General features: G+C 39.0%; 1 protein-coding gene across 4 annotated transcripts; it reads right to left on the bottom strand.

Moving 5' to 3' along the window:
- Nucleotides 1-1516: 1516 nt before the first annotated feature.
- On the bottom strand, nt 1517-22698 carry YTHDC1 (YTH domain containing 1). Of its 4 annotated transcripts, XM_018072030.2 has the most exons (18): nt 22589-22698; nt 18561-18662; nt 17610-17938; nt 17123-17477; nt 15768-15857; nt 15204-15257; nt 14515-14609; nt 12579-12687; nt 12362-12479; nt 11186-11270; nt 9128-9294; nt 6577-6659; nt 5118-5154; nt 4986-5025; nt 4820-4882; nt 3149-3283; nt 2311-2518; nt 1517-1916 (listed from the first exon to the last, which is right to left on the bottom strand). In XM_018072030.2, the coding sequence occupies exons 1-18, from the start codon at nt 22614-22616 to the stop codon at nt 1867-1869; spliced, it is 2148 nt and encodes a 715-aa protein (XP_017927519.1). In that variant the 5' UTR covers nt 22617-22698; the 3' UTR covers nt 1517-1866. The 4 variants fall into 4 exon arrangements, with proteins under 4 accessions (XP_017927519.1, XP_017927527.1, XP_017927533.1 ...); XM_018072038.2 differs by having other exon boundaries at nt 1517-2518; XM_018072044.2 differs by lacking the exon at nt 15204-15257.
- Between the last annotated feature and the right edge of the window lie 441 nt (nt 22699-23139).

The following is a 23139-nucleotide window of genomic DNA, read 5'->3' as shown; positions in this document are numbered from 1 at the left end:
AATTGAAGAGGGGTTAGAACAAGACTACTGTATCTCATGGCAATTTTTGGTACACTGTTCCTACTGTCATGATGGAATGATATGCAGGAATATGCATATTAAAATATGCATAGTGAACAGAAAATAGAACAGTGTGACATCCAGGCCCCAGATCTGAAAGAGTTTGCTGTAACTGTTCACAGCTGGGTCCCCAGGCACAGCTCCATCACTAACAGCCCCAATCACCCAGTTGCTGAGATGTCAGTTCAGATGCCTGAAGGCCAGCAAGCCTTCTAGAACACTCCATAGGCATTGGTCAGACAGGGCTAACAAAGGACACTGGTAACAGGATAGCTGGGAAAAGTCAGAGAGAGAAAGTGCTCCATAGTCACTGTAAGGAGAGGTGCTTCTTTTCAGTAACCTACTCAGAAAAATTCAGCTTATCTAGTACTGAATTTAAAAAGTAAAAAAAAAAAAAAAACCAACCAACCAACCAAAAACCAAACAAAACCAACCCCCCCTCTTCATTTTTTCATTTTAGAATCTGCATATAAAGCAGAGAAAGATATCAAAGTAGGAAGGTGGTCTATGATGCATTTCTCCAATTAGACACAGTATGTATACTAAATTTGTCACACTGATCTGACCCTACAGCTAGCATGCACACCTCTCCGTGAACAATAAACTGTTTTGAGGAACCCAAACACGTGCAGCTTGTTGTGCTGCTTAAAGAATCCACACGTACTTGCACGTTGGAGGTCTAACTTTTTGCTTAACACATGTAGATTTTTACTGGAATTGTAGACTAAAATAAACAGAGCCCAAATTATTGCCAGATCTAAAAAACACATGCTTCCACAACTGCCACACTGTGGCCAATCCTGTACTGCCATTTATAAAAACATCTGCAGCACCTAGCACAGTGGAGCTTGGGTCTTTAAAACACATGCTACAGTTTGGTTTTGCTACATGATCAGATGATGAAGAAAGTTTATGAAGTCCACCCAAGCAGTGCTACTCTTACAAGTTTTGAAAATTTGGAAATTGCTAAAGAAACTGAAGAACTTTCACTACAAGTTTTACTTTTCTTCCTCCCCCTGCACCCTCCCCCAGTTTTACCATTGGCATTTTGGTTAAAATATTTCCTATCTAAGAGAAATAAAAAGTGATGCAGTTTTCACTACAAAGAACACATGGGGAGCATCTGGATCTTGCAGAACTAACACACTTCTGAGAGACAGATATGACTGTGGCCAAGGACAGCCTCTCAATAGCTTAAAGATCGTATGATTAATATGAACATGTAGGGCCTTACTAACTCTGATGAGCTGCAGGAATTGTAAGCTGACTACATCACTGTGGAAACAGAAAAGCAATTACCTTTTATTTCAGCAGTCCTTTTCCTAAATTCAGGCTTCAAATCAACTTCACCTACCACATGAACATTTAAACTGTTTTTGAACACAAATGTTTTCCTAGAACTGCCAGAATCTATCAAATCTAGCAAGCTTAGAAAATAAAGAAACCTGATGTGACGTTTTAAACATTTCAATAGTTACCAATTTATTTTTATAAAAAAAATGGTAGCAATGTAGAATACAGCAATATTTTCTGGTTCCACACACGCAGGTTGTGAACATTCCAAGCAACGTGTACATTTTGGAAGGAGACTAGACAAGAGAATTGACCAAAATGTTACTGAACATGGGAAGATTTTTAAAAAAGGCTAAAAATTAGATATCAATAGTGTCTTCTTAATATTGCTTTTATTACCGAAGACTGAAAAAAACACTTGACTTTACAGATAGGGTTAAAAAATGGGGTGGGGGAAAGAAAAAAAAGGCTGCTACAACACTGCCATACAGTCAAAAAAAAAAAATTCAAACTTCAATATTTGCATACTTGATAGCAGCATTCTCCCATCGAACCATATGAAACTACAGGAAGAAAACATCAAAGCAAAAAAAAAAAAAAAAAGGCAGTTATCCATCAGTATTCAAAAACCTAGAATGAAGTCACTAAGTAGATGAACACTTATTGAGAATTAATGAATCAATATCTACATTCTTAGCTGTTTCCAACTCTGTTCCAATAGAAACGTGAAGTTGAGTGTCAGCTTTGCGTATTTTATTTTTGGCCTATTTGAGTTTTTTCCAGTTCATAATTCATTGCATGCTTGGAATAGAGAGGGTCATTATAAATCCTTCTACACAATGAACTTTAAGTAGACAGCTGAAAATAAAATGTACTACTTGTAAACACACAAAAAAATACAAGCTTTTTTTGTTTCAAGTGAGCACTGGTTCCAGATAGATTATCTTCGGTATCTACCTCTTTCACCTCTGTCTCTGTCCCGGTCACAAATCCTCTCTCTCTCCCTTTCCCGATCACGGCCTCTGTCGCGTTCTCTGTCTCTTCTGTTGTCTCTAGGACGGTCCCGTTCCCGCTCCCGGTCCCTCTCCCGTGGCCTGCTTCTCCGACCACTGACAACTGCTTGTGTGCGGCGAAGAAAGTCGTCTACTCTCATGTCATAGTCATGCTGGGATGAAAAAACAGCTCTGTTTATTTTCTTTCTCATATTAAAAGTCCCCCCCTTATTCACAGGGCTGGCTGTACCTCTGCAGAAAGCCCAGTATTTAAAAAAACCCAAACAAATCCAAAGTGTCCAGCATCCATGAGCAGAAGCTGGGGTTCAAGTGCCAGATATCAGCAAGAGACCTGAAAGCTAAGCAGCCTTCTAAGCCAACTGACAGAAATTTAACCATCTGCCCTGTTTTCTAATGTGCCTGTAAAAAATAGCAGAACACAAACTTCTGCCGATAAAGTAATTTGTTGTGCATGAGCACAGGCAATGTGACAGGTGTGTCCTTATTCAAAGTGGGCTTCAGCATGAAAACATTCAGAGCTGGACAGCTGGAAGCCAATTTAAAACACCCCTCAGTTTAAGAGTTTGAAAATGTTGTGCTTCTACCTCACCTGGTAGAGAAAAGGTTTTCAAATTTGCTGGAAGTGTCAATCTAGATAACCGATCTTTCTAAGGAACACTACCACAGGTCATAAAAATGCAGTTTATCACAGTCAACAAAGCTCAGGTTAGGCTATAACTGGACCCCAGATTCCTACTCTAGCCTGCAGACTTGCATCCCCCTCTGTCTCTCTGGCCACTCACCACTCGTTTGTCTCTGTATCTCGCTTCATGTGGTACAGGATGATGTCCTGAGTATGGAGGATGAGCTTGAGGTGGAGGTGCATGGTGCTGATAGTAAGGGTGGTGTGGTGGTTGTTCCATACCTGGATATGGTGGCTACAAGAAAGTTACAGGAAGTTTGTTAGTGTTTCAAAGCAAAGGAATGCACACAAGGCTGAGCGCTGGTAATTAAAAACACAGGTTACTTTCAGATGGAGAACACAGCAACTAAATATATCCGATTACAGCCTCCTAACTGAATGGTAGACTACTTCCCACTAAGTTGGCATGCTTTACTACCTCTCTACCACTGCTTTTAGAAGTTTGGTCAACACACTCCCCAAAACCAAACATGCCCTCCCTCCATATCTGCCTCAACATGATACTGTACATAAAACTTCTGCTTCTTAAATGTGGTGGGTTTGGCTTTTTAAACCTATGCATATGGAATATGAATTCTGTCCAAACCAGCCAGCTCTTACAGAACGAGTCTTTTCAGTGTCACTCCTTATGAATACGTTTCTATTTTAACTGAAAAAAACCTTACTTTGCAAGACAAATTATTTGACAAATGGCAGATTTTTTTTTTTTAATAAGACATATTTTGGCTGATTTCTTCCACTTCTTCAATCAGCAAGGCCTTCCTTTCCCATATTACCAAACCATCATGGCTTACATTTTTGTTACAAAGAAAGTAAGTGGAAGTGCTGGATTTTAGGATGACTACTTGGAGACCATGTAAAATAGGGAAGAGAGGAGGGAAGAAAAAAAAGTTTCCGGAGGTTTAGCTGTGTTTGAAAAATCATTTTTCTTCCCATCTGACAAGCTCATTCACTTCCTTCAGTTATAAAAAACCATAGCTGTGTTTCAGCTGAGAAAAATCAGAGGCTACAGGAGCATCTCTACATCTGGCACTGCTTTTTGCTCATTGCCAGTATACACAAGAGCCAAAAGACTCATTACAGTTACGCAAAATCAGGCCAGACTTAATAGATGTAATCAAAATAACTTGCTATAATGACTACTCCTCCTGACACACTATCAGTTAATTTCTATCTGCAGAGATGTAGATATGTGCACTCAGGTATCTGCTCATCTGACTGGGAAAAGATTGCATTTCAGTGGAGGCTGTATACGGGCAGACTTATTTTAACTATGTTGCTCAGTCCACTTTGCTACGTTCCTGCATGCTTCACTGCCAGAGCCAAAAGCAAGCCACTGCACAGCACTAGAGCACATCAGCTCATTCCATCAGCCTCTTCAGCAAGCCCACCTGTTCGATGCATTTGCTGTTTGAGAGAAAGCCAATTACTATGGACATTCAGCAGAATACAAAATGTTATTACACCCTCTTGGTAGGCTAAAGGAGGGTTCTGCTGTTTCCTCAGAGCTTTCAGTTTCTTGTACATTCAAACCAAGGCAGAGTCCAGCTACCTTATTGTTTACTAGAATGCCAGACTACTGCTGAGAGCTAAGTGAATTTCAAAATACTTGATATTAATATTTTCCCTAAAATGTTTACACAGTTACAGCAAAGATACATTTTAGGAAAAGGGGAGAGTTGAATGCACACTGAATATGCCAGGCTCCTCTAGAGGGAAACAAAAATAGCCATATTCTATGGAGAAAAATCGAATTCAACAAGACACAAACCATTCCTTGCCACGGTGGTGGTGGTCCCATGTTGTGAAATTCCCTCACGTAATCATTGTAGGACTAAAACAAAAGACAGTAACATTAAAATTTGTGATAATTGTTCTTTGGAAGCGCAGAAAGTTGAATATAAAAGTTCCCCAAAAATCTGCATGCACCAACTTACCCCATTTAAAAACACATCTCGTCGAACTCCTGAAAATCGTCTGTTGGGAATAAAAATTTATAGAACTAAATCCAATTTATCCATATAGACAAGTTAACAGGGCATAAAATGAGTAACATGAACACACCTTACCTGTCTACTTCGGGATATCTGGGGTCCTTTATATACCCTGTTCGAACATCAAGCAGTATTAATTCAATTTACCATCTCACGTTTACACTCTTAAAAACATACTCAATAGAAACTATCCTTTTATTTTGTGCCAGCTATGAAATTGTGTCTACCTGCTATTACCCTCACTTTTAAACTAACTCTCAAAAACTCTGAACTTCTTATAGAGAGTGAAGACAAATAGTATAATGTAATACAAAAAAGTGGCACAGATAAACCCACAGGAATCTGCACATAGTACAAATAAATATGCAAGGGGGTAACTGTGCAAATAAAGACTTGAAATTTAGTCAAATGAATTGGGAATGCCGATGAATTTGAAGAGTACTGTCTCTTGGCAGTTAGTATGTAGCTGTTACTATTTACTAACTGTGCAGTCAGTAGAAAATGTTCTTGTGGGCAACTCTTAAAGCTGATTTCTTAATAAGTTTTGGGAACAACGCTACACAGAAAATTAAAAACAACCCAAGAAGCATCTGGAAAAGCCCCACAGGGAAAAGAATTCTTACAGCTTTGGTAAATCCAAGGAAGTAAGCTTTAAAGAGCTCAGTGAAATGGTGCAAAACACCAGGCATGCTTGTGCTAATAAAATAATGCTTCTGAGCTTCATTATTTTTAAAGTTTTTTTTCCTTTAAACAATGGTCTTAGAAAGAGCAGCAACAACACTCTTTTTGGCATCAAAGAAGACAGGCTTGACAGATAAATGCAGGTTCTTATGAGATTTAGAAATCTACCACTGAAATAGTGGAATACACTTTTCCAACAGCCATGAAGCAGGATTTGGTAGATTAAAAGTAACAATTTCTTAACAGCTGCTATCTGAAGAGGAAAAAAAACCTTGCACTATGACCAGTGCTGTTGCTGCACTGCCATTGCAAACATTTCTCTCTGGACAACAATACAATTCCTTTCTCAAACTCATCATTAGATCCTCTTGTAAAATGCAGGGAAATTTCCCCCTCACCTCCTCATGTCAAGGTTGTAAAAAAAACTCTCTCTGAAAACAAAACTGAACATCTACTGTCATCTCTGAACAGGGGCTGCTAGTCATCTCAGCTGACTTTCCCAGCTGGAAGTTTCTGATAAACATCTTCATGATTAGCACCTTGACAAGTAGGTCAGACCAATTCTTGTGCCCATATTAACAAAGCATTTGAGAGGATCGTTCACAACAGTGTACACATTTCTGAGGCTCTTACAAAGGGCTCAGCATAGGTTAACTCAGCTCTCTCTCAAACCAGTGAAACAGTGTCACTGACTTGTGTGAGAGATGGGTTAAATCAGCAGGCAGCACTTGGGACAAATCACATTTTTATATCCCAGTTGTATCAATATTTTACTTTTGAATGAATGAGGACATGCTAAAAGAGAAAACATTTGTGAACTGGTGCACACAAATCTTCAGAGTAAGATATTAACCTGGTCTTTGGTGAAACTCAGGGGCATAGTCAATCCTTGGTTTCTTTCTGCTGTTATGAATATCATAATCTTCTGGTCGACGCCTACACAAATTAGATATCAAAGATTAAACAAGGTTGCTTGAAGCGTTCGTCACAGCATAGTTTGAGCTACCCAGGATCTCAATTTAATAATTCTGAATTCCATTTGCTTCAAAATATTCTACAGCTTTAAATCTGAACTGATATAATCAGGAACAGCTCAATTACATACCCTCTACTGTTACTTTCTGTCTACAGGAATTTTGGTAGTTAAGGAAGGAACTCTACCCAACTATACCTTCATATCAAACAAAAGGTAACAAATTTGTCTAAACCAAACTCAAACTTAGGCATTAACATTACACTTTTCACATTACATTTTGAAACGACCTATCGGATAACAAAAGAGTTCACAGAACATTGCAGTCAGAGGGCATGGAGACTGCTGCATTTGATAGCTATGGGGTAAAGAATTCTATGAAAGGTCTATTTCCATAACATTTATAAACAAAACTCTGTATGCTGTGTGAAATTGCTTCTTTCACTGTAACTTTCCTAATTGGGTAGGCCAGTTAAATTATTTCTAATAATTTCTGTTCTAAGCAATTTACCAGGAATGGATTGGTACATTTTACAGAGTTTAGGAGTGCTTAAGCTTCCTGATAATTAAAATAATTACGGCTCCTTTCTATACAAAAGTTCTTTGACAGAAGAGATGTTAAGAACTCTTCCTTATAAAGGTACATTCCAGTTGCTGTTATGTTTAATAAAGAACTGAAAAAGGGCTGCTAATTTTGTTTCGTCAAGGTACATAAACATTAATGGGAGACTCCAATTCTAACATAACAGTGTTTCTAAACACAAAGCAGCTAAAAATCCATTCCTTCCCCCACCCCAGCAATATAATTTCTTAAGACAAGACATTAACACTTTCTTAAATCACTTAATTACTGTGCAACTTGCTGGCTGAGTAACAAGCTCATATAGCTTTTAGTTATAAATAGCATAATTTCTTCCCCCCTCCCCCACTTCCCGACTTCTGTCTTTAAAACCCACCATACCCAGTTACTAAGCTTTTTAAAACGGAAGCAGATTCTTTACTATAAGCAATAAGCCCAAAAACCAAAGCAGTTGCATCTACAGCAAATTCAGATCAAAGAAAATAAAAGCTGGTGTAAAGAATAAACATACCGCTTTCTTGTAGTTTTGAGAGTGCATTTACGACCGGTATAAAATATGATAGAAACAGTTCATATAGTAGTCCAACTACTGACTTTAAGCTGTAAGCCACATACATAAATGGAGGCCCTGGCAGGCTTGAGAAGGTGTGGTGGTGTTATATGTATAGTTTGCAGTCCATTGCAAAACCTTCACTTGTATATACTTTATTGCACTGGAAACCTCTTAGCTTAACTCCAAAAGCCATCTCGGTGTTCAGTCCTTTAAAGCCAAAAATAGGGGGGTGCTGCCAGGTTTCCTCCTACCTACTCGTTACAATGTCCTTTTTTTTTTTTTAAGCTCAAGGAAATGGGGACTCTTGTTGGGGCTCTGTACCTACCACAGGACGTTTCCACAAAAAGGAAACTTAACCAAAGGTTTCAGCCCAAACCATACATCAGTCTGTATGCAAAGTGGCTACCACGGGGAAAAGGTGTTTGGCAGAAGGGCTAATATCAGTTCTTTGCCAAGACTTCTCCAATTCTGTAACAAGTTATACCCCCTTTTTTCTGGAAAATGATGTTAAGTTCATATAGCAGTGATCAATAACCATGTCGATCCTCTAAAAATATTTTAAGTCCACAGGTACTGCCAGCATCTGGAAAGGTTGTAAATACAGACACAGCAACAGCCATTCTTTTTGGTTTGTTGCCGGGTCTCCAAGGGCCACTTGATCCCTTTTGGGAAGAACCTACTGTTTTCAGAAGCTCAGCAAGATGTGTGAATTCAGTGGTTACATGTTAGAGAATATTTGGCAATGGGGTTAACACATCACGGTGACACAATTTGAAACAGTCCCAATAATGCTCCTCTTGAATATCAAAATAACTTAAATATTTTATCCTCAAAATGAGGCGGCATCTTCTGCAAAATTCTAAGTGATCCTTATAAAAGTCCCATATTTGATAAGGTTTATCCAGAGACACACCTGAAAGAAAAGGCTTTTACAAGATATTAACACATTTTTGGCATATAAATATTTCCTCCTCTCCATCTAGCCTGCTCATAATCAAGCCGAGCTTACCTACAGCTAGCATTACATGTTGCATTAGCTCAATAAATGATCTAGTCTAAACTAGAGACAGCACTTTAAGAGCTTTTTTCTGCAAAAGCAAAGATCCCCATTTTCCTCTTGAAAAATGACAGACCGGGGAACCATGTGAAATCCTCAATGAAGCCACAAACTTGTCCATGCAGCTTGATTTGAGGATTTTCTCTCTTCTTTATCGCAGGGAAAGCTTTGACGAATGACATTCCTCCATCACGTTATTCTGATACATGTGCCTATTATCAGTCCAAAGAACGTTTCTAACCTTCCCACGTCCCGAACGGGGTCTCGACGGGATGGGCGTCCTCTTGATCGGGGTTGTGAGTGCATTCTTCTCTTGTGCCTCATTTTATGAATGACTTGATACAAGTCAATACTTTCATCGGGAGGGAAGAGAAGACAAAGTTGGGTTCCACATTCCGGCTCAATTTCCTAGAATTAGTTAGAAGTTCAGTAGTGGTTTATAAACTGAAGAAATGAAACTCTCCCCAAATACACTGACAACATACACTTAAAAAAAAAAAAGGACACTTTGAAGAGATTTCAGTATCTCTAGAGACAGCAAAATTCACTTACATTACCTTTCACTCTTTAGCCACTACTTAGAATTTTCATAAATTAGTCCAACACTTGGGGCAATCATATCTTCCCATGAGACATACAGGCCACATCACTGTTTTGCTACAAAAATCAGAGGACTGTTTTTCATCACAAAGAAAATGATCACCTATTACAGAAAGAAAAGTAACAGACGTAGGAAAAAAATCCACTCCAGCTTCACATATAAAGCCGTGGCCTGATGAAGTTGACTATTACCACTCAAAATGAGTTCTTTGTATGATAGACAGGTCCATGAGAATACCGACTCAGTGTTTGACATCAGTTAAAACAAGTAATTTATGTGTTCAGGATTATTAGGAAAGGAACACAAAACAAGAAAATCATTATACCACACTGGAAGTTCATGTTCCACCCACACCTTTAATATTGGGTGCAGTTCTGATCCCTGCATCTCAAAAAACAGGGGGACAGTAGAAATGGAAAAGCTTCAAAGCAGGGCACCAAGAATAACTGAATGAGTGTAACAATTCCTACATGCAATGACTGAGCAGGTCGTTTCTCTTCAGCCTGGATTAAAAGAGAAATATGTGGTGTATGGGGAACAAGGTGGATATAATGGGACCGTTGGACACCACAAGTTATTTGGAGGAGAGAAGGAGAGAGATCAACTTGCTTATTCTCTCTTCCAGTACAAGAACTTGAGGCTATCAAATGAAGCTAGCAGGAGCCAGGTGCAAAACAATCCAAAAAAGTGCTTCTTCAACCTGGTGACTAGCAGGCCTGCGTAATGCCTTCCCAAATGATGTTGTAAAGGCAGAATTTCAATGTACACATCCTCAGAAAAGAGATCCATTCAGAGTTACATAAATGTAAATGGATAAATGACAACCGCTTCAGGAAATAAGCAGAGCTGAAATTAGGGAGAGCAAGCATCAGACAATGCTTGTCCAGAACTAACAGTATAGTAATCTTATGAAAAAAGATGAAACCCATGTCCAGATTGTAACGGTACTGTGAAGTGGACAAAACATCCAAAAAATATATTTCCTTGACCATTTAAAAGAAACAAAGCTAACTGAAATCTTTTTTTTTTTTTTTTTTTAAATTCACACTAAACTAAAACCAAGACCAATACTACTGTTTTACTTCTGCTACACAACAAAGCAAACGCATGTAGGGGCAAAACAATGCAGTACAGAACTGACATTTTCCTTTAAATATGGGGATTATACAACTCCCATCTTGTTGCAAGAAAGCAGAACCCGTTATTTTACCCAAGGCCTGGTTACTTGATGACAGCAGCTACATATCACACTCTGATATGTCTGACAAGACAAAGAGCCACCCCCACTTAAAATTTGCTTAGCATATACTTTTTAATGGCAGTCTACCTCCTAAGCAATAGTTCATATAAAAAAAAATTGCAATGCAGAACACAGCTGGAAACACCAGAACTTGTTCTTAAAAACTGATGCTATATGGTTTGCACACCATACAATGCAAGGCACGTTACATTTCAAATCCAAAATATCACATAGTTTTGAAGTAAACACTGTTAATCACAAAGATGACAACAGAACTGGCACCATATTGTTTTCTTTTTCCTTCTTCCACAACAGCATTAGAATGAAGCAGAGTGCCTTTGCTACAGCACTCTACTGCAAGTAACAACTGATCTAAAACACTCCTAATCTGCACATACAAAGCTGAAAGCAAGCACTAGAAGATACAGGTTATAGAAAAAAAGTAATAATTAACAAACCTGTCCATCGCGTCCAATCTTTACCGGTTTATGTTCGTTCCAAGGATTGGTCAGGTGAGCAGACTTAGTGAACGGCAATTCCCGCCTAAATATGCAAGTGGCACCATTTATAGTTTTGCCTCTGTTTTTCATTACGGAAAGATTTAAAAACGCATACAGCAGGGTATTACATACAAAACAGCATTGTTATCCTTTGCACTGTCAGGTCTCTGAATGTATTCTTATGTATTATGCATTGGTAACTAGAGATTTCACTTCGACTTCTTCCAGTATTAACTAATATAGTCCATACTATGTCAGACCATCATTTCAAAGAAAATTCTTTTGGTCTTTGTGCACTATCGAGATTGTGCTTGTTTATTATCTCACCATCTGATTACACTGACCAGTCTCTATGTGATGTGGTAACTCATGGTACCTACTGAAAAAAGTCTCTGAGCATGTGACGTAACTGTGAAGCTAGAACTGCTTTGAGCTGGAGGTGGGAGTCAATAGCTTCCAGAGGACATTTCCAACCTAGATTTTTCTCTGATTCGAAGTCCCACTTTAGTCTTTCAGGTAGTCTGAAGTGCTTGTACAACCATGCTACTATGGATCTCACAGGACTACTATAATTTTTTTCTTTAAGAGAGTTTTAAAACCTTTTCTGTGAAAACATACTCGGTTACATCAGTGAACATGCTGCTCACAACTATTGTACAATAGTACAATACCTGTACTATTTGTTATTTTACAACAGTAGCATTTTCTTTGTTCAGTCAGATAAAGACAGATTTGTCCTTAAAGGATTTTTTCCCTTATATTCACTGCTGTCTGTTCAAGTGAGCAGTTATTTTACTCAAACACTTAGAATACAGTTTTCTGGTTTCAGTGCAAAAGATCAGTGAAGGAATGCAATCAAGTGTTAAAAAACTGTTTATATTTTAAAAAAAAATATTCTTTCTATAATGCATTGTCTATATTAAAAAAAAACCATGTACTTTCCATTGCACATGCCAGGTACAGACCTGAGTCTCAAGGAGAGTAAGATGGAGGCATGGTTTGGGGATATTGGAGGACACATCTCTGGTTGAATCGAGTTTCAGAAGGATACGGTCAGCACTTGAGTGAGTAACATGCAGAAGTGGTATTATAATGCCTTGTTACTGACAGCAACATAAATGAACAGTGATTTACCTGCAAATCCAGTCAATTTTAAAGACACCTCCCAACATTTTTGCATTCATTCCTGCAGGCAGCACCCAGTGTATAGGTGATCCTCCATGATGGGACTCTGAAGACAATCTTGCAAACCCTAAAGGATTTCATATGAATTGTAACAAAGATACAACAAAAATCTGTGCCACATAAAACTCACTTTCACTTACCTTGATAATAGATCACTTTCCCTTACCTTGGAATTTGCCACTCTCTCTTACAGAAAATATCAAAATAACACTCCTTGCTGATCTAAATGCAGCATTAAGCTTCTTTTCATTCACTGGAAGCGTTGACCATACTCCCTAAAACAGAACAACACCTGCCTCACCACCAAAACATAAGAGTTCATCTCAAGTGATTTAGCTAACAGAAATTATAGTGCAGATGAGGAAAACAAGACCAAAATAGTGTACTGGGATAGAAGAAAATGGAAAGAGAAATGTATTGCTAAATTCATGTCCTTCAGGAAATATTTTTAGCCTGTCTTGTGCTAAAACTTTTAGAACACTGGCTTTTCAATGTTTTTTCAACTTTTCTTGAAAGATGCTTTGAGACCATCTGTAATTACAATGGAAACATTATAATGATGGACAGATACCTTAAAAATACTAAAGGCAAAGGTTTTCATGTATGTTTTAAGTGACATTGGGAGTTCATGTATTATATAACACACACAAATTATGAAAAACCAGAAGCATATATACTTAAAGGTGGGCAGACAGACATTGCAGATAGTATTGCAGATTTGTTGAGGGCAGTTTGCAGACTTTAGAACTGTTTCAGTGAAAGGTCAGCAACATGAAAGATACCAGAGTAACACTTTAAACTGACAATACAACCACTTGGTTCAGCCTTCCACATCTACAACTATTAGCTAGCTCTTCCATCAGCCATTATGTAGTCATGCACGATAAAACCCAATCTGTTTTAAGGTACCAGCTGAGTTGAGATACAGAATATCAGTTTACTGAATTACTCCTCAGTCCATTCTCTGGGCAAACAAACTTGAGCCTCAGAATAGGATCTAAGATCTACCAAAGAAAATGTTCCTCCCCTTACTGTTTTTAGTGAAGGTGTGTTAACAAGTCCTGCTCTGAGCTCAGATCAATGTTTGTTTGACTGGCAATTCATTAGTCACCAGATAACCATTTGGCTTTTTTACTAGCTTTCAGTCAGATTACATGGCTTTAGGCTGCTTCTAAAGCCCTGCTGTGAACTAGAATAACTTATTATATTGGCACTACAAAAGCAAGTTTCACAAAAATGCAGTGGCATAGCACTGATGCTTATACACTGAGAAAAAACCACCCCCTCCAAAACTTTAGGAACAAGGATACTACTGTAGCTCTGAGCATGGATGAGGCACAAAAAGGATATACTCCTTTACAGAACTAAAGCAAAAACCAGTCACAATGATGTTCACTGCAGAGATCAGACACAAAGGTGGGGGCAGGGGTACAAGCCAAATCTGTCCAGGAATTTTGAGATATGTTTAATCATTTTAATGCCACCCTATTTTAGAAAAATCTTCATTAATAGAATAGCCTACTCTGTGTATATTGTGTAACAGCAAATAAGATATTTTCTCCATAAGTTGTTCCATGCCAATACAAAACCACTAGAGTGGCCTAATGCAACAGACACCTAGTGCAATTCCTCAACAGCTGAAGTCCAGTGCTCTGGAATTCCTTCCAAAGAATTCCAGCACTGCCAGGCATACATTTCCACAGTAAGGCTTCAGATCCCTGAATCAACTGAGAAAAATTACCTTTACAACATTAGACAAAAGACAAAACAACCTTCTGAACTTCCTCACAGTACAGTGATACAAAGAGAGGTGTTGATGAAGGGGAGAAAATACCATCCCAGCATTCCTGATGGAGGTTGGCTTAAGACCTTATCAAAGAGACCCCGCGGCCCCTTTTTAACTCTACTCTTACCAAGATAGATGACTGACAGTCTAGAAACTTTTCTAGGTTACAGTGGAAGCAGAAGAAACCAGGGTTAAGTAGCTTTTATCTCTGCACCTACTGAGATCTGATGCAGAAAATAATCCATCTCTCTACATGCTCTTCTATCCTAATATAGTTATCTTTGAAAACAAAGTTTTTGAAGAAAATTCAACATACCTTTGCTTTAGCAAGCGATACATTTTCATGGTTATTACTTTTGATGAGAAAGAATCTTGCATCTTGGAGAATGTATTTAAGTTTACTTGTTTGGTCTGAAAAAAACAGAGTATCAAATAAGCTGATGTGCAAATACTTAGTTACCAAGCATGTTGCTTTGAGTGTAGACAGCTGTTTGCTTCCTTCAAAATACACAGTATCCCACCCAATTCCTACCTATATATTATCACAGCCACCCAACTTGAAGTCTAAGCTGTAGAGCACAAAATGCCAGGGGAAACAAAAACAAAAATAAAACTTAAGATATCCAGGTAAAGAAAAAAATAAAATCAGCATGATTCAGTGATGTTCCGATATACAGGCCTTATTTCCTTGCTTAAGAGTCTTTGAATAAATACTGGGTAACGCACACAACAAGTACAAGTTGTCCAACAGAGAATGCTGAAATGTTTTCAAATTTAAGCACTCTCTTTTCTAATTTGCTGCCTCTGCAGGGAGCAAAGTGACTGAACTTTTTGCATATCACTCTCAACACATGCAAAAGTAGCTCAAGGTTCACTTATCATGCTCAGAACAATTACGTGCTCAAATTGATTTATATCGGAACATCACTACTTACGGGTAATTCAATCAACAGAGACAATGGCTTGCTATGGGGCATGCATTAAAAATTCAAATTTAAATGATACCTTTTTGGACAGCACGAACGGAAGATGATAATTTCTCATGCTTCTTTTCTGAACCTGTGTTTAGCCAAAGTACATTTGTTCAGATTGAGCCTTAATAGAGATAATATACAATTTCTACAGCCTTGTCACATACAATTTTCATTCATGACAAATTATGCTTTCTGGCGCGCACCCACACACACAAAAAATACTATTCAATGTGCACGAGTGTTTTGTTTTGGTTTTTTTTTTTTGGTTTTGTTTTTGGGTTGTTTGGTTTGGGATTGGTTTTTAAAATAGTATTTGAACAATTTCCTACTCAGAAAACTAGTCACTGAATCATCATCTTCCAAGTTTAAAAAAAAAAAAAAAAGTGAAAATTCCACTTAAGCAACAGAATAGCATTAAAGTAACAAGAAAGCCTACTCCCCCCGAAAGGTATCCACACACAACATGCCAGAAGTCAATACCAAATTATACAAAGCTACATACCCCATAAATCTCTACAGCCAGTTACATTTATTTTAGATTACACCTTAAGATTTGATGCAAGTCACGATGACAAGCAATAAAAGGAAAGAATACCTGCGTACGATTCTGATGCAGAACTTCCACTTCTGTCAAAAACAATGGGAGAGATACCTCTAGCTCTCTTCCTCTCTTTCTTTTTCTCATCTAAAAAGAAACCATAACAAATAAAAGCAATATTTTAAACACCAAGTGTCAGGCAAAATTGAGAATCAAAAGTACTGAGACAGGAAAACATCAGTAAAAGTGAAGTTAGCATTTGGCTTGCACATTAAAATTGTGGCTGTTGCTGCAAAACTACCATGCACAAAAGAAGCAAACGCTAATTACTTAAGCTTTTCATTCACAAAAGGAAGATGATCACCACAAAACTAGTAATTCTAATGCAATGTTTAGAGACAGAACTTATCTTCCTGGTGTTTTAGTAAGGGTGGGTTAGCTCTTCTCTCCAGCCTTCACCCAAATGTGCAACATCAAGCACAAACTGTGTTGCAATAGTGACATGGGCTCATTTGCTCAGAGCTCAACAAAACGGCAAGAGATAGGAAAACAAAACACTGTGGCACACAGGCAATTATTTCCACTCTAAAAATGTGTTATGTTATACCACAGGGCTTTTTAGAACAGTTATTACAGCTTCACTTGTCTTTAGGTTACACCTTGCTGTTCTCTAATTCCAAACAGCAGAGCTGAGCTAAAAAAGGCAGCATGTTAAGGAGGATGACCACCTATGGAGACTTCAGACAAGGAAGATACACAATAGGAATCTTAACAGGATTGCAAGTTGCTTTCCTAGAAAAAACAAACAACGAACAGCCAAACCCAAAAGTATTTACATAATTAGCACTTCATATCTGTAAATTAGGACCAGTCATAATATAAAACTGTGAAGCATTTGTTTCTAGTTTCTGCTTAAAACATTTACCTCCTTCTAAATTTGCCCTAATAGCTAATATTTTCAACTTAGGTTTACATTTTCTAAGCTAAAGGCAGTCACTATTTAAGATTGAACTATACTTCCCTGGGGAGGTAGTGCTTTTATTACACCAGTCTGCCTGGTCACTCGTTTAGATGAATACTGAACAGCTTAACAACTTAAAATGAATTGTGTGGGAAGCTAAGCCACTAGGTACTCAAGAAAACACTAATTTTAATGTTTCAAAGCATTGAACAGCAAGGTCAAATCATTCAAGAACACTATGAATCCTCAATATGGTAATCCAGATATTCAAAAGTTTGGGTGTAAGAAAATACCACTTTCTAGTGCACTTTTTCCTTGCCTATGGTATTTCATAATTAACATCTTACTGACTTATGTTTACTTTTAACATGGTCAGGAAGTGGTTATTTTTAAAAGCAGCCAAACTTTCAATGGCAAGGTATTTCAGACTAGCATGCATGTTGCTGCCTACCTGATGCATCTGAACCAGACCCAGATCTGACTGACCCATCTGTGAAAGAGGCAGATTCAGAATCAGAATCGCTGGCTTCACTCCGTGTGTCATAGTCATTTCCTTCCTTCTGATCTCTCTCATCCTGTTCATACTCTTCTTCATCTTCCTCCCCATCTTCTTCCACTTCTTCATCTTCCTCCCCTTCATCATCTTCCTCCTCTTCCATTCCTTCCTCCTCATTCTCGGTGTTGCCTTGTTCAGAGGAACCACTACTGCCAGTCTCGTGATCTGAACAATATTCCTCAGAGTTCACCTCTTCTTTAGAAGAATGGCTAGATCTGCTTGGTCTTCTATCCACATCATGCCTGATTCTCTGATGTTTAAAGAAAAAGTGAATCAGCAGTCATATAACATTGTCAGGATGCACACACAGTCCTAAGAGAACGTGCCTTATAAAAGTCTCACAAAACTGCTTCATTTATAAGGCAGCAAGAATATTTAATACCTCTGAACCATCTGGTGTAGAAGACTTTGCCCTTCTGTCAATATCCCTCTTCCTCATGCAGGTTTTTTCTGGTTGTCCTTTATAAGGTTCCCTGGAACTGCTTGTCATGCGCATCTTTCGATCAGCATCTGGGCGCTTGTTTCTATCAGACCTCTGATACTCCTCATTCTTGTATTCTGATACTGGTTTTCCTTTGGTACTCACTATTCTCTTGTTATTGCTAACTGATGAACTAGGAGGCTTTGGCATCATCTGCCTCGATGAATGCACAGAAGGTTTTTGCCTCTTGCTTTCAGCATTTTCCATCCTGTCAGTTTTTCTTTTTGATCCTTAAATAGAAAGAAATATCAAGTTCAATGTTATTTCCTGTATCAAAACAAAAACTGCACAGAGGCTCCTACTTCCTCTGTTTAGCTAATTCCCCTGCTGCAGTCACAGGAAGCATCTCCCAGTTGTAGGCTTTGCAGCAACACTCAAAACTGCTTCTTATGAACAGCTCATGTTCCAAAACATGTATTTTCTTTATAAGAGCAATCCTTTAGGCTCTGGTAGGTGTTTTCTAAATTTTATATATGAGAATTCTAAACTAAACGCTTATGGAATTGGCCTAAAGCCAAATCAACAACCGAGCTGGAACCAGATTTTGAGTCCCCCTTGCTCCACTTCTATCTCACTTCATCAAACCAAAAAAGACAGTCCTTTTCTAACAGCAAATGAATTCAAAACAAGCCAGACTCAGCAATTGCTTTTGAGACAAAAGGAAACAGAGTTGACTGTTTGTTTGGAAGGTCAGATGAAAAAGCTCATGTCCTGGAAATAAAGACTTTTAAAAAACTCTCACTCCTTGAATCAGGTTACAAAATCTGCTACTCCAAAGACTTTAACTATAGTGAGATAGACATTTTTTACCATTTACGTTCCTGCAGGACATTCACTACCCAAGTCACCTACCCTTTTTCTCACTTTTATCTTGCTCACTATCAGGGTTATACAACTCATCATCTTGGTCAGGAGCATCAGTCAAAATGTCATCCAGAACATTCAGTTCACCATCTGAAAATACACAAAAAAATGTCAAAAACAACTATAAAAAGTCTGGACATGTAAACTACAGAAAGAGTATTTAGAAACCCAAACATTTCCTTTAGGGTTACAGATCTGCCACAAAGCAAAAATTAACATCTTGATTTATTTCCACAGTTTCAGCTGGAAAGAGCAAGCAAAGCAAATAAAAGAATTAAAATACAACACAGGATGCATTTAGACCTGTGAATAAGATCCAAGTTGGCTCCTCATGTCACACAAGCTTTGCAGGAAAGCTGACCTACAAATGAAAGCTTAACATAAAGTCCTGTACAAAATTTGAGAAAAAGGGAGACTGGGAGATAGTCTGAGTGCCACTAGTAAAGAGGAGGGACCCTTATCTCTTCTAAATCCTGAAACCTGCACCTTAAATTATTTCCCTTCCTGACCTACTATTTTTGTTGTCATTGCTGTGTTAGGAGGGTGGGGTTCCTGGTTCACTTACAAATAGAAAAAAACCGCAACAGAGTAACTTAACAACAAGAATATAAGTTAGGTCACCCCACCGAAGAAGGGGAAAGCCATACTTATTTGTTGCATCATTAATTCTTGAGCTGTTCTGAAAAAAAAAACAACACCACAACTAATTCACCTTGATCAAAAGGGCAAACGTTTAAGAAAATCCATGGTAAAAGCAGTAAATGACTACACTTGGTGACACAACTTTTAAAATCTGTCACTGTTTCCAACTGATTTACTTTGCCTGAAACCAAAGAGGATATATGGTGATTCTAGCAGAAGGACTCACCAGCTTTAAGGTAGCAGATCTATGTTTCAAACACTTTAAAAAACAGGAGCGAACTAAGCCTAAGCACATGAAGGGAAAAATAATAAAAAAGATATTAATTTTGGAACCTCCTGTTTCTTCTCCTAAACTCCAAAATTCTTAGTTCTTTTCACTTTATGATCAATTCTATTTTCTGTACTCATGAAAAAGAAAGCAAATTCCAAGGATTCAGCTAGTTGACAGTATCTGTAGAAGATGCAGGTAAGGACTCCTGTACTGGATGAAACTGGGGCAACGCAGAAGTCCTCCACAGTTTGGCAACTTGTCTATCACAAAATCTTGAGCCAAGACACAAAAGAAGTTTTACAGTTTGATATTAAAAAAAATACACAATCCACATAATTAAAAGTTAGTATTATAATTGTCTCTCTACCATATACTACCAAACCTGAAATCAGCATGTGTGCTAACTTTCCTGCTGGCACTTCTCCACATTTGCAGTGGTAGGGGAATGCGAAGTGATCCCTGAGCTGCCCAACTGGTGTAGCTAATGCAAAGGAAGCTGTGCAGAGAGAGGTGGATCAAACCTTTCCTGGCAATTTATAGATGGCTGGCATTCAAATGCAACACATACTTGCATCGTAATGCTCTTGGGAACAGCCCTTTACGTTTGTAGACACCTATATATCCACAGCAAATATTCTTGCTGTTACTGATAAATTCAGATTCATGGGTGTGCAACTGCTAAACACAGGCTGCAATTCCCTGGCTTGCATTCTGCTTCCCCACAGAAGACTTGGCAAGTCCAGAGCACAAGATTTTTTTTACTGGATACTAATGAAAAAGAGGTGCACTAGGATTAAAATATTAAACATATCATCCATCTCAGATCACACATATTGAACGTCAGGTTTATTTCCCTCTTGGTGAGACAGCACCATACTTGAGTAAATGACATTTAACCTACCTACTGCAGTAGCATTCAGAGGTGGTAAAAGACTCCTCTATCAGTTCATTCAGAAATAAATCAGAAGGAAAATTTAACAGAAAATGCAAGTCTGGCACACACACTCTGATAAACCCCTTCCACGTTTGATGGGCCTCATTTGTAGTTGGAACCTTAAACAAGTACGCAAGAGACAGGAGCAGGATAAGTTTCCCCCATCCCCTTCTGTAGATATATTGACCTGTTTTATTTAAAACCACATTTCTAGATTTATTTAGCAGCCTGGTTCTTGTCTCTCACTTGCATTGGACATACTGCTCAACTGACTTCCACAAAATGATTCCTCTCACTGAACTGCCACTGCTAGTGTTCAACCTGATGAGCTAAATTATCTCAGAGAAGTATCAGGAAAAATACAGAAAGAGAAAAACGGCAGAGGACAGATTTTTTTACAGTTCATCACCACTGAAGGGAAAAGGACCAATTGAGTTCTTTTCATTACAGATACTCCAACAGGGCTCTCCTGCAACTTATCTTTCTTTTGGATCCCTCCATGAACAAATGTAACTCACCCAAAACAGCAGTAAAGTAATCTGGGAGGCCACTTCTTCCCTACTGGCCGCTAGTGTTAGATCTATTCACCAGAAGGTCCAAGCAAAAATCTGATTTGGCACACAGAGAAGATACGACCAGATGATTTCAAACTAAACGGGTCTGCAAGCTTTATTTCTACTTTTTTAAAGCAGTGAAATAGCATTTCTCTTCCAAAAGGAGCACTAACAGTTGAAATTTCAGTTGCAAACAAACATGCATCAACACCTGCTATTCAGTCAAAAAAATTCTTTTCATAGGATAAATAATTAAAAGCAAATTAAAGCACAAAACAAAAATATCTCATCTGCTACTCATAACTTGACCCCTGTCAGTGACTAAAAAAAAACTAACAAAAAAAATATTCGAGCCCAAGTGGATAAATAATTATATGAACAGAAATTTATAGATGACAACAGCAAACATTTCAAATTCACTGCTCATCCGCAGTGGCAGATCAGATCTGTTTCAACACAACCTGATTGCATCCTAATTTACCAAATTTACAATAATACTGCATTAAGGATCAAGCACCAGCAATAACTTTATTTATCAGTTCTAACACAATCTATAGGGAATTTTCCATGTGATATAGTTTCACAATAAATATTAGAGACAGTAAACTTTCACCACTCTGACAAAGCTGTTTTATGGACACATGTCCTGTAAAAAGCTTTACATGAAACCTATTACCCACAGAAATCCAAACCAACATAAAGCAAACCACAACACCATAATGATACTTTACCTTTTTTATAACTCTGCCACTATCTGCACTAACGACCAAATGGCAATTCTCTACATGTAAACTTTCGTTTTGCTTGTTAAATGGATTATTTTGTGAGGTGTGGCTGACATAATCTCTCAGATAACAAGCGGATCACTTCAGCTTCCCTGCATAGCGGCAGTCGGTTATAAGAGCTGTGATTATACTATTCCAGAGCAATTATTCCAGATTAATTAAATAATCCAGATTATTATTCCAGAGTAATGGCTCCGGAAACGTCAGATTCCTCTAAGTCAAATATATTTACCCACACTGCCCAGAAAGCAGAGCTGACTGCAAAAAGCCAAATCACAATTCTGACCATTGCCAAAATAATATTCCAACGCCAGCTTCTGTTTAGTAAAGTAACTACATCCCTCCACGGAAAATCCTGCAAAAAGCAAGCAAACAAAAAAAAGGTCTAGCGATCCAAGCAGAAATAAATAATAATAATAAAAATAAAAACAGCGGATACTTTCTGCGAGAAGACATCAAGGAGTAAGTCGCTGCCGATAATGCAAAACTTAGGGCCCACGAACTTATCCCCGCTCCCGCTGCTCGAGTCACCTTGCCCCGAGCCCGCTGCCGCCGGGACGCCCCGTTAGCCGGGGCCCCGCCACCTCCAGCACCCCAGCGCAGCACAGGAAGAGCTCCCCTGTGAAAATCGCTCTTGAAGACTCACTCCCGACCCCGTCGCCCCTCCGGGAGGAGACGGATGTCTCCCGGCGTGAAGGCCCAGCGCCAGCACCCAAGCTGGCCCCGGGGAGGAGAGAAGGCTCGGGCGGGGGGAGTAACCTTCCTCTCCTGCCCGAGCCTTCCCTCCTCCCCGGGGCCTAGCGATTGCCCCCACTCCTACCGCCTCATACCTTTCTCCTCCCGGCTATCCGTCGCCATCCCGCCACCGCGGCGAGCTCCTAAGATGGAGGCTCCCTTTTCCTGCACGTAGCGCTTCCCTCTTCCCACAGGGCGCCGCTTTGTTTACGCTCCGCGCGTCACAGCGGAGGGGCGGGCGCTGAGGGCGCGCCCGCCATTTTAGTCCCTGGCGTTGCCCCTGAGCTGTTTTTTTTTTTCCCTGACTGGGGGAAAAAGAGGTGTAGGGAAGGGAAGAGGTTTCTGCCCTCTCAAAAAAAGAAAGAAAAAAAATAATTCTCGTCCCTGTACAGCTATGTGTAGTGTGCACAGAATGGCTTAGGCTGGAAGGGACCACAGTGGGTCACCTGGTACAAGCTCCCTGCCCAAGCACGGTCATCCCAGGGCACATGGCACAGGGTTGTGTCCAGGCTGTTTTATCGAGTGTTGGAGCCCTTCCTGAAAGCCTTGAGTGGGGCAAAGTGACCGTGGTTTCCTCTGGTGTTAGGTGTCACTGTTCTCTGGGTTTCTGTTGTCTTTTAGCTTTTTTTTTTCCCCCCCTCTTTCT

Source organism: Manacus vitellinus, unplaced genomic scaffold (assembly GCF_001715985.3).
Source record: "Manacus vitellinus isolate BGI_N305 unplaced genomic scaffold, ASM171598v3 scaffold_0_pilon, whole genome shotgun sequence".
Lineage (NCBI taxonomy): Eukaryota > Metazoa > Chordata > Aves > Passeriformes > Pipridae > Manacus > Manacus vitellinus.
Note: the sequence above shows the minus strand (reverse complement) of the source record. Positions and strands in the feature narration are given on the sequence as shown.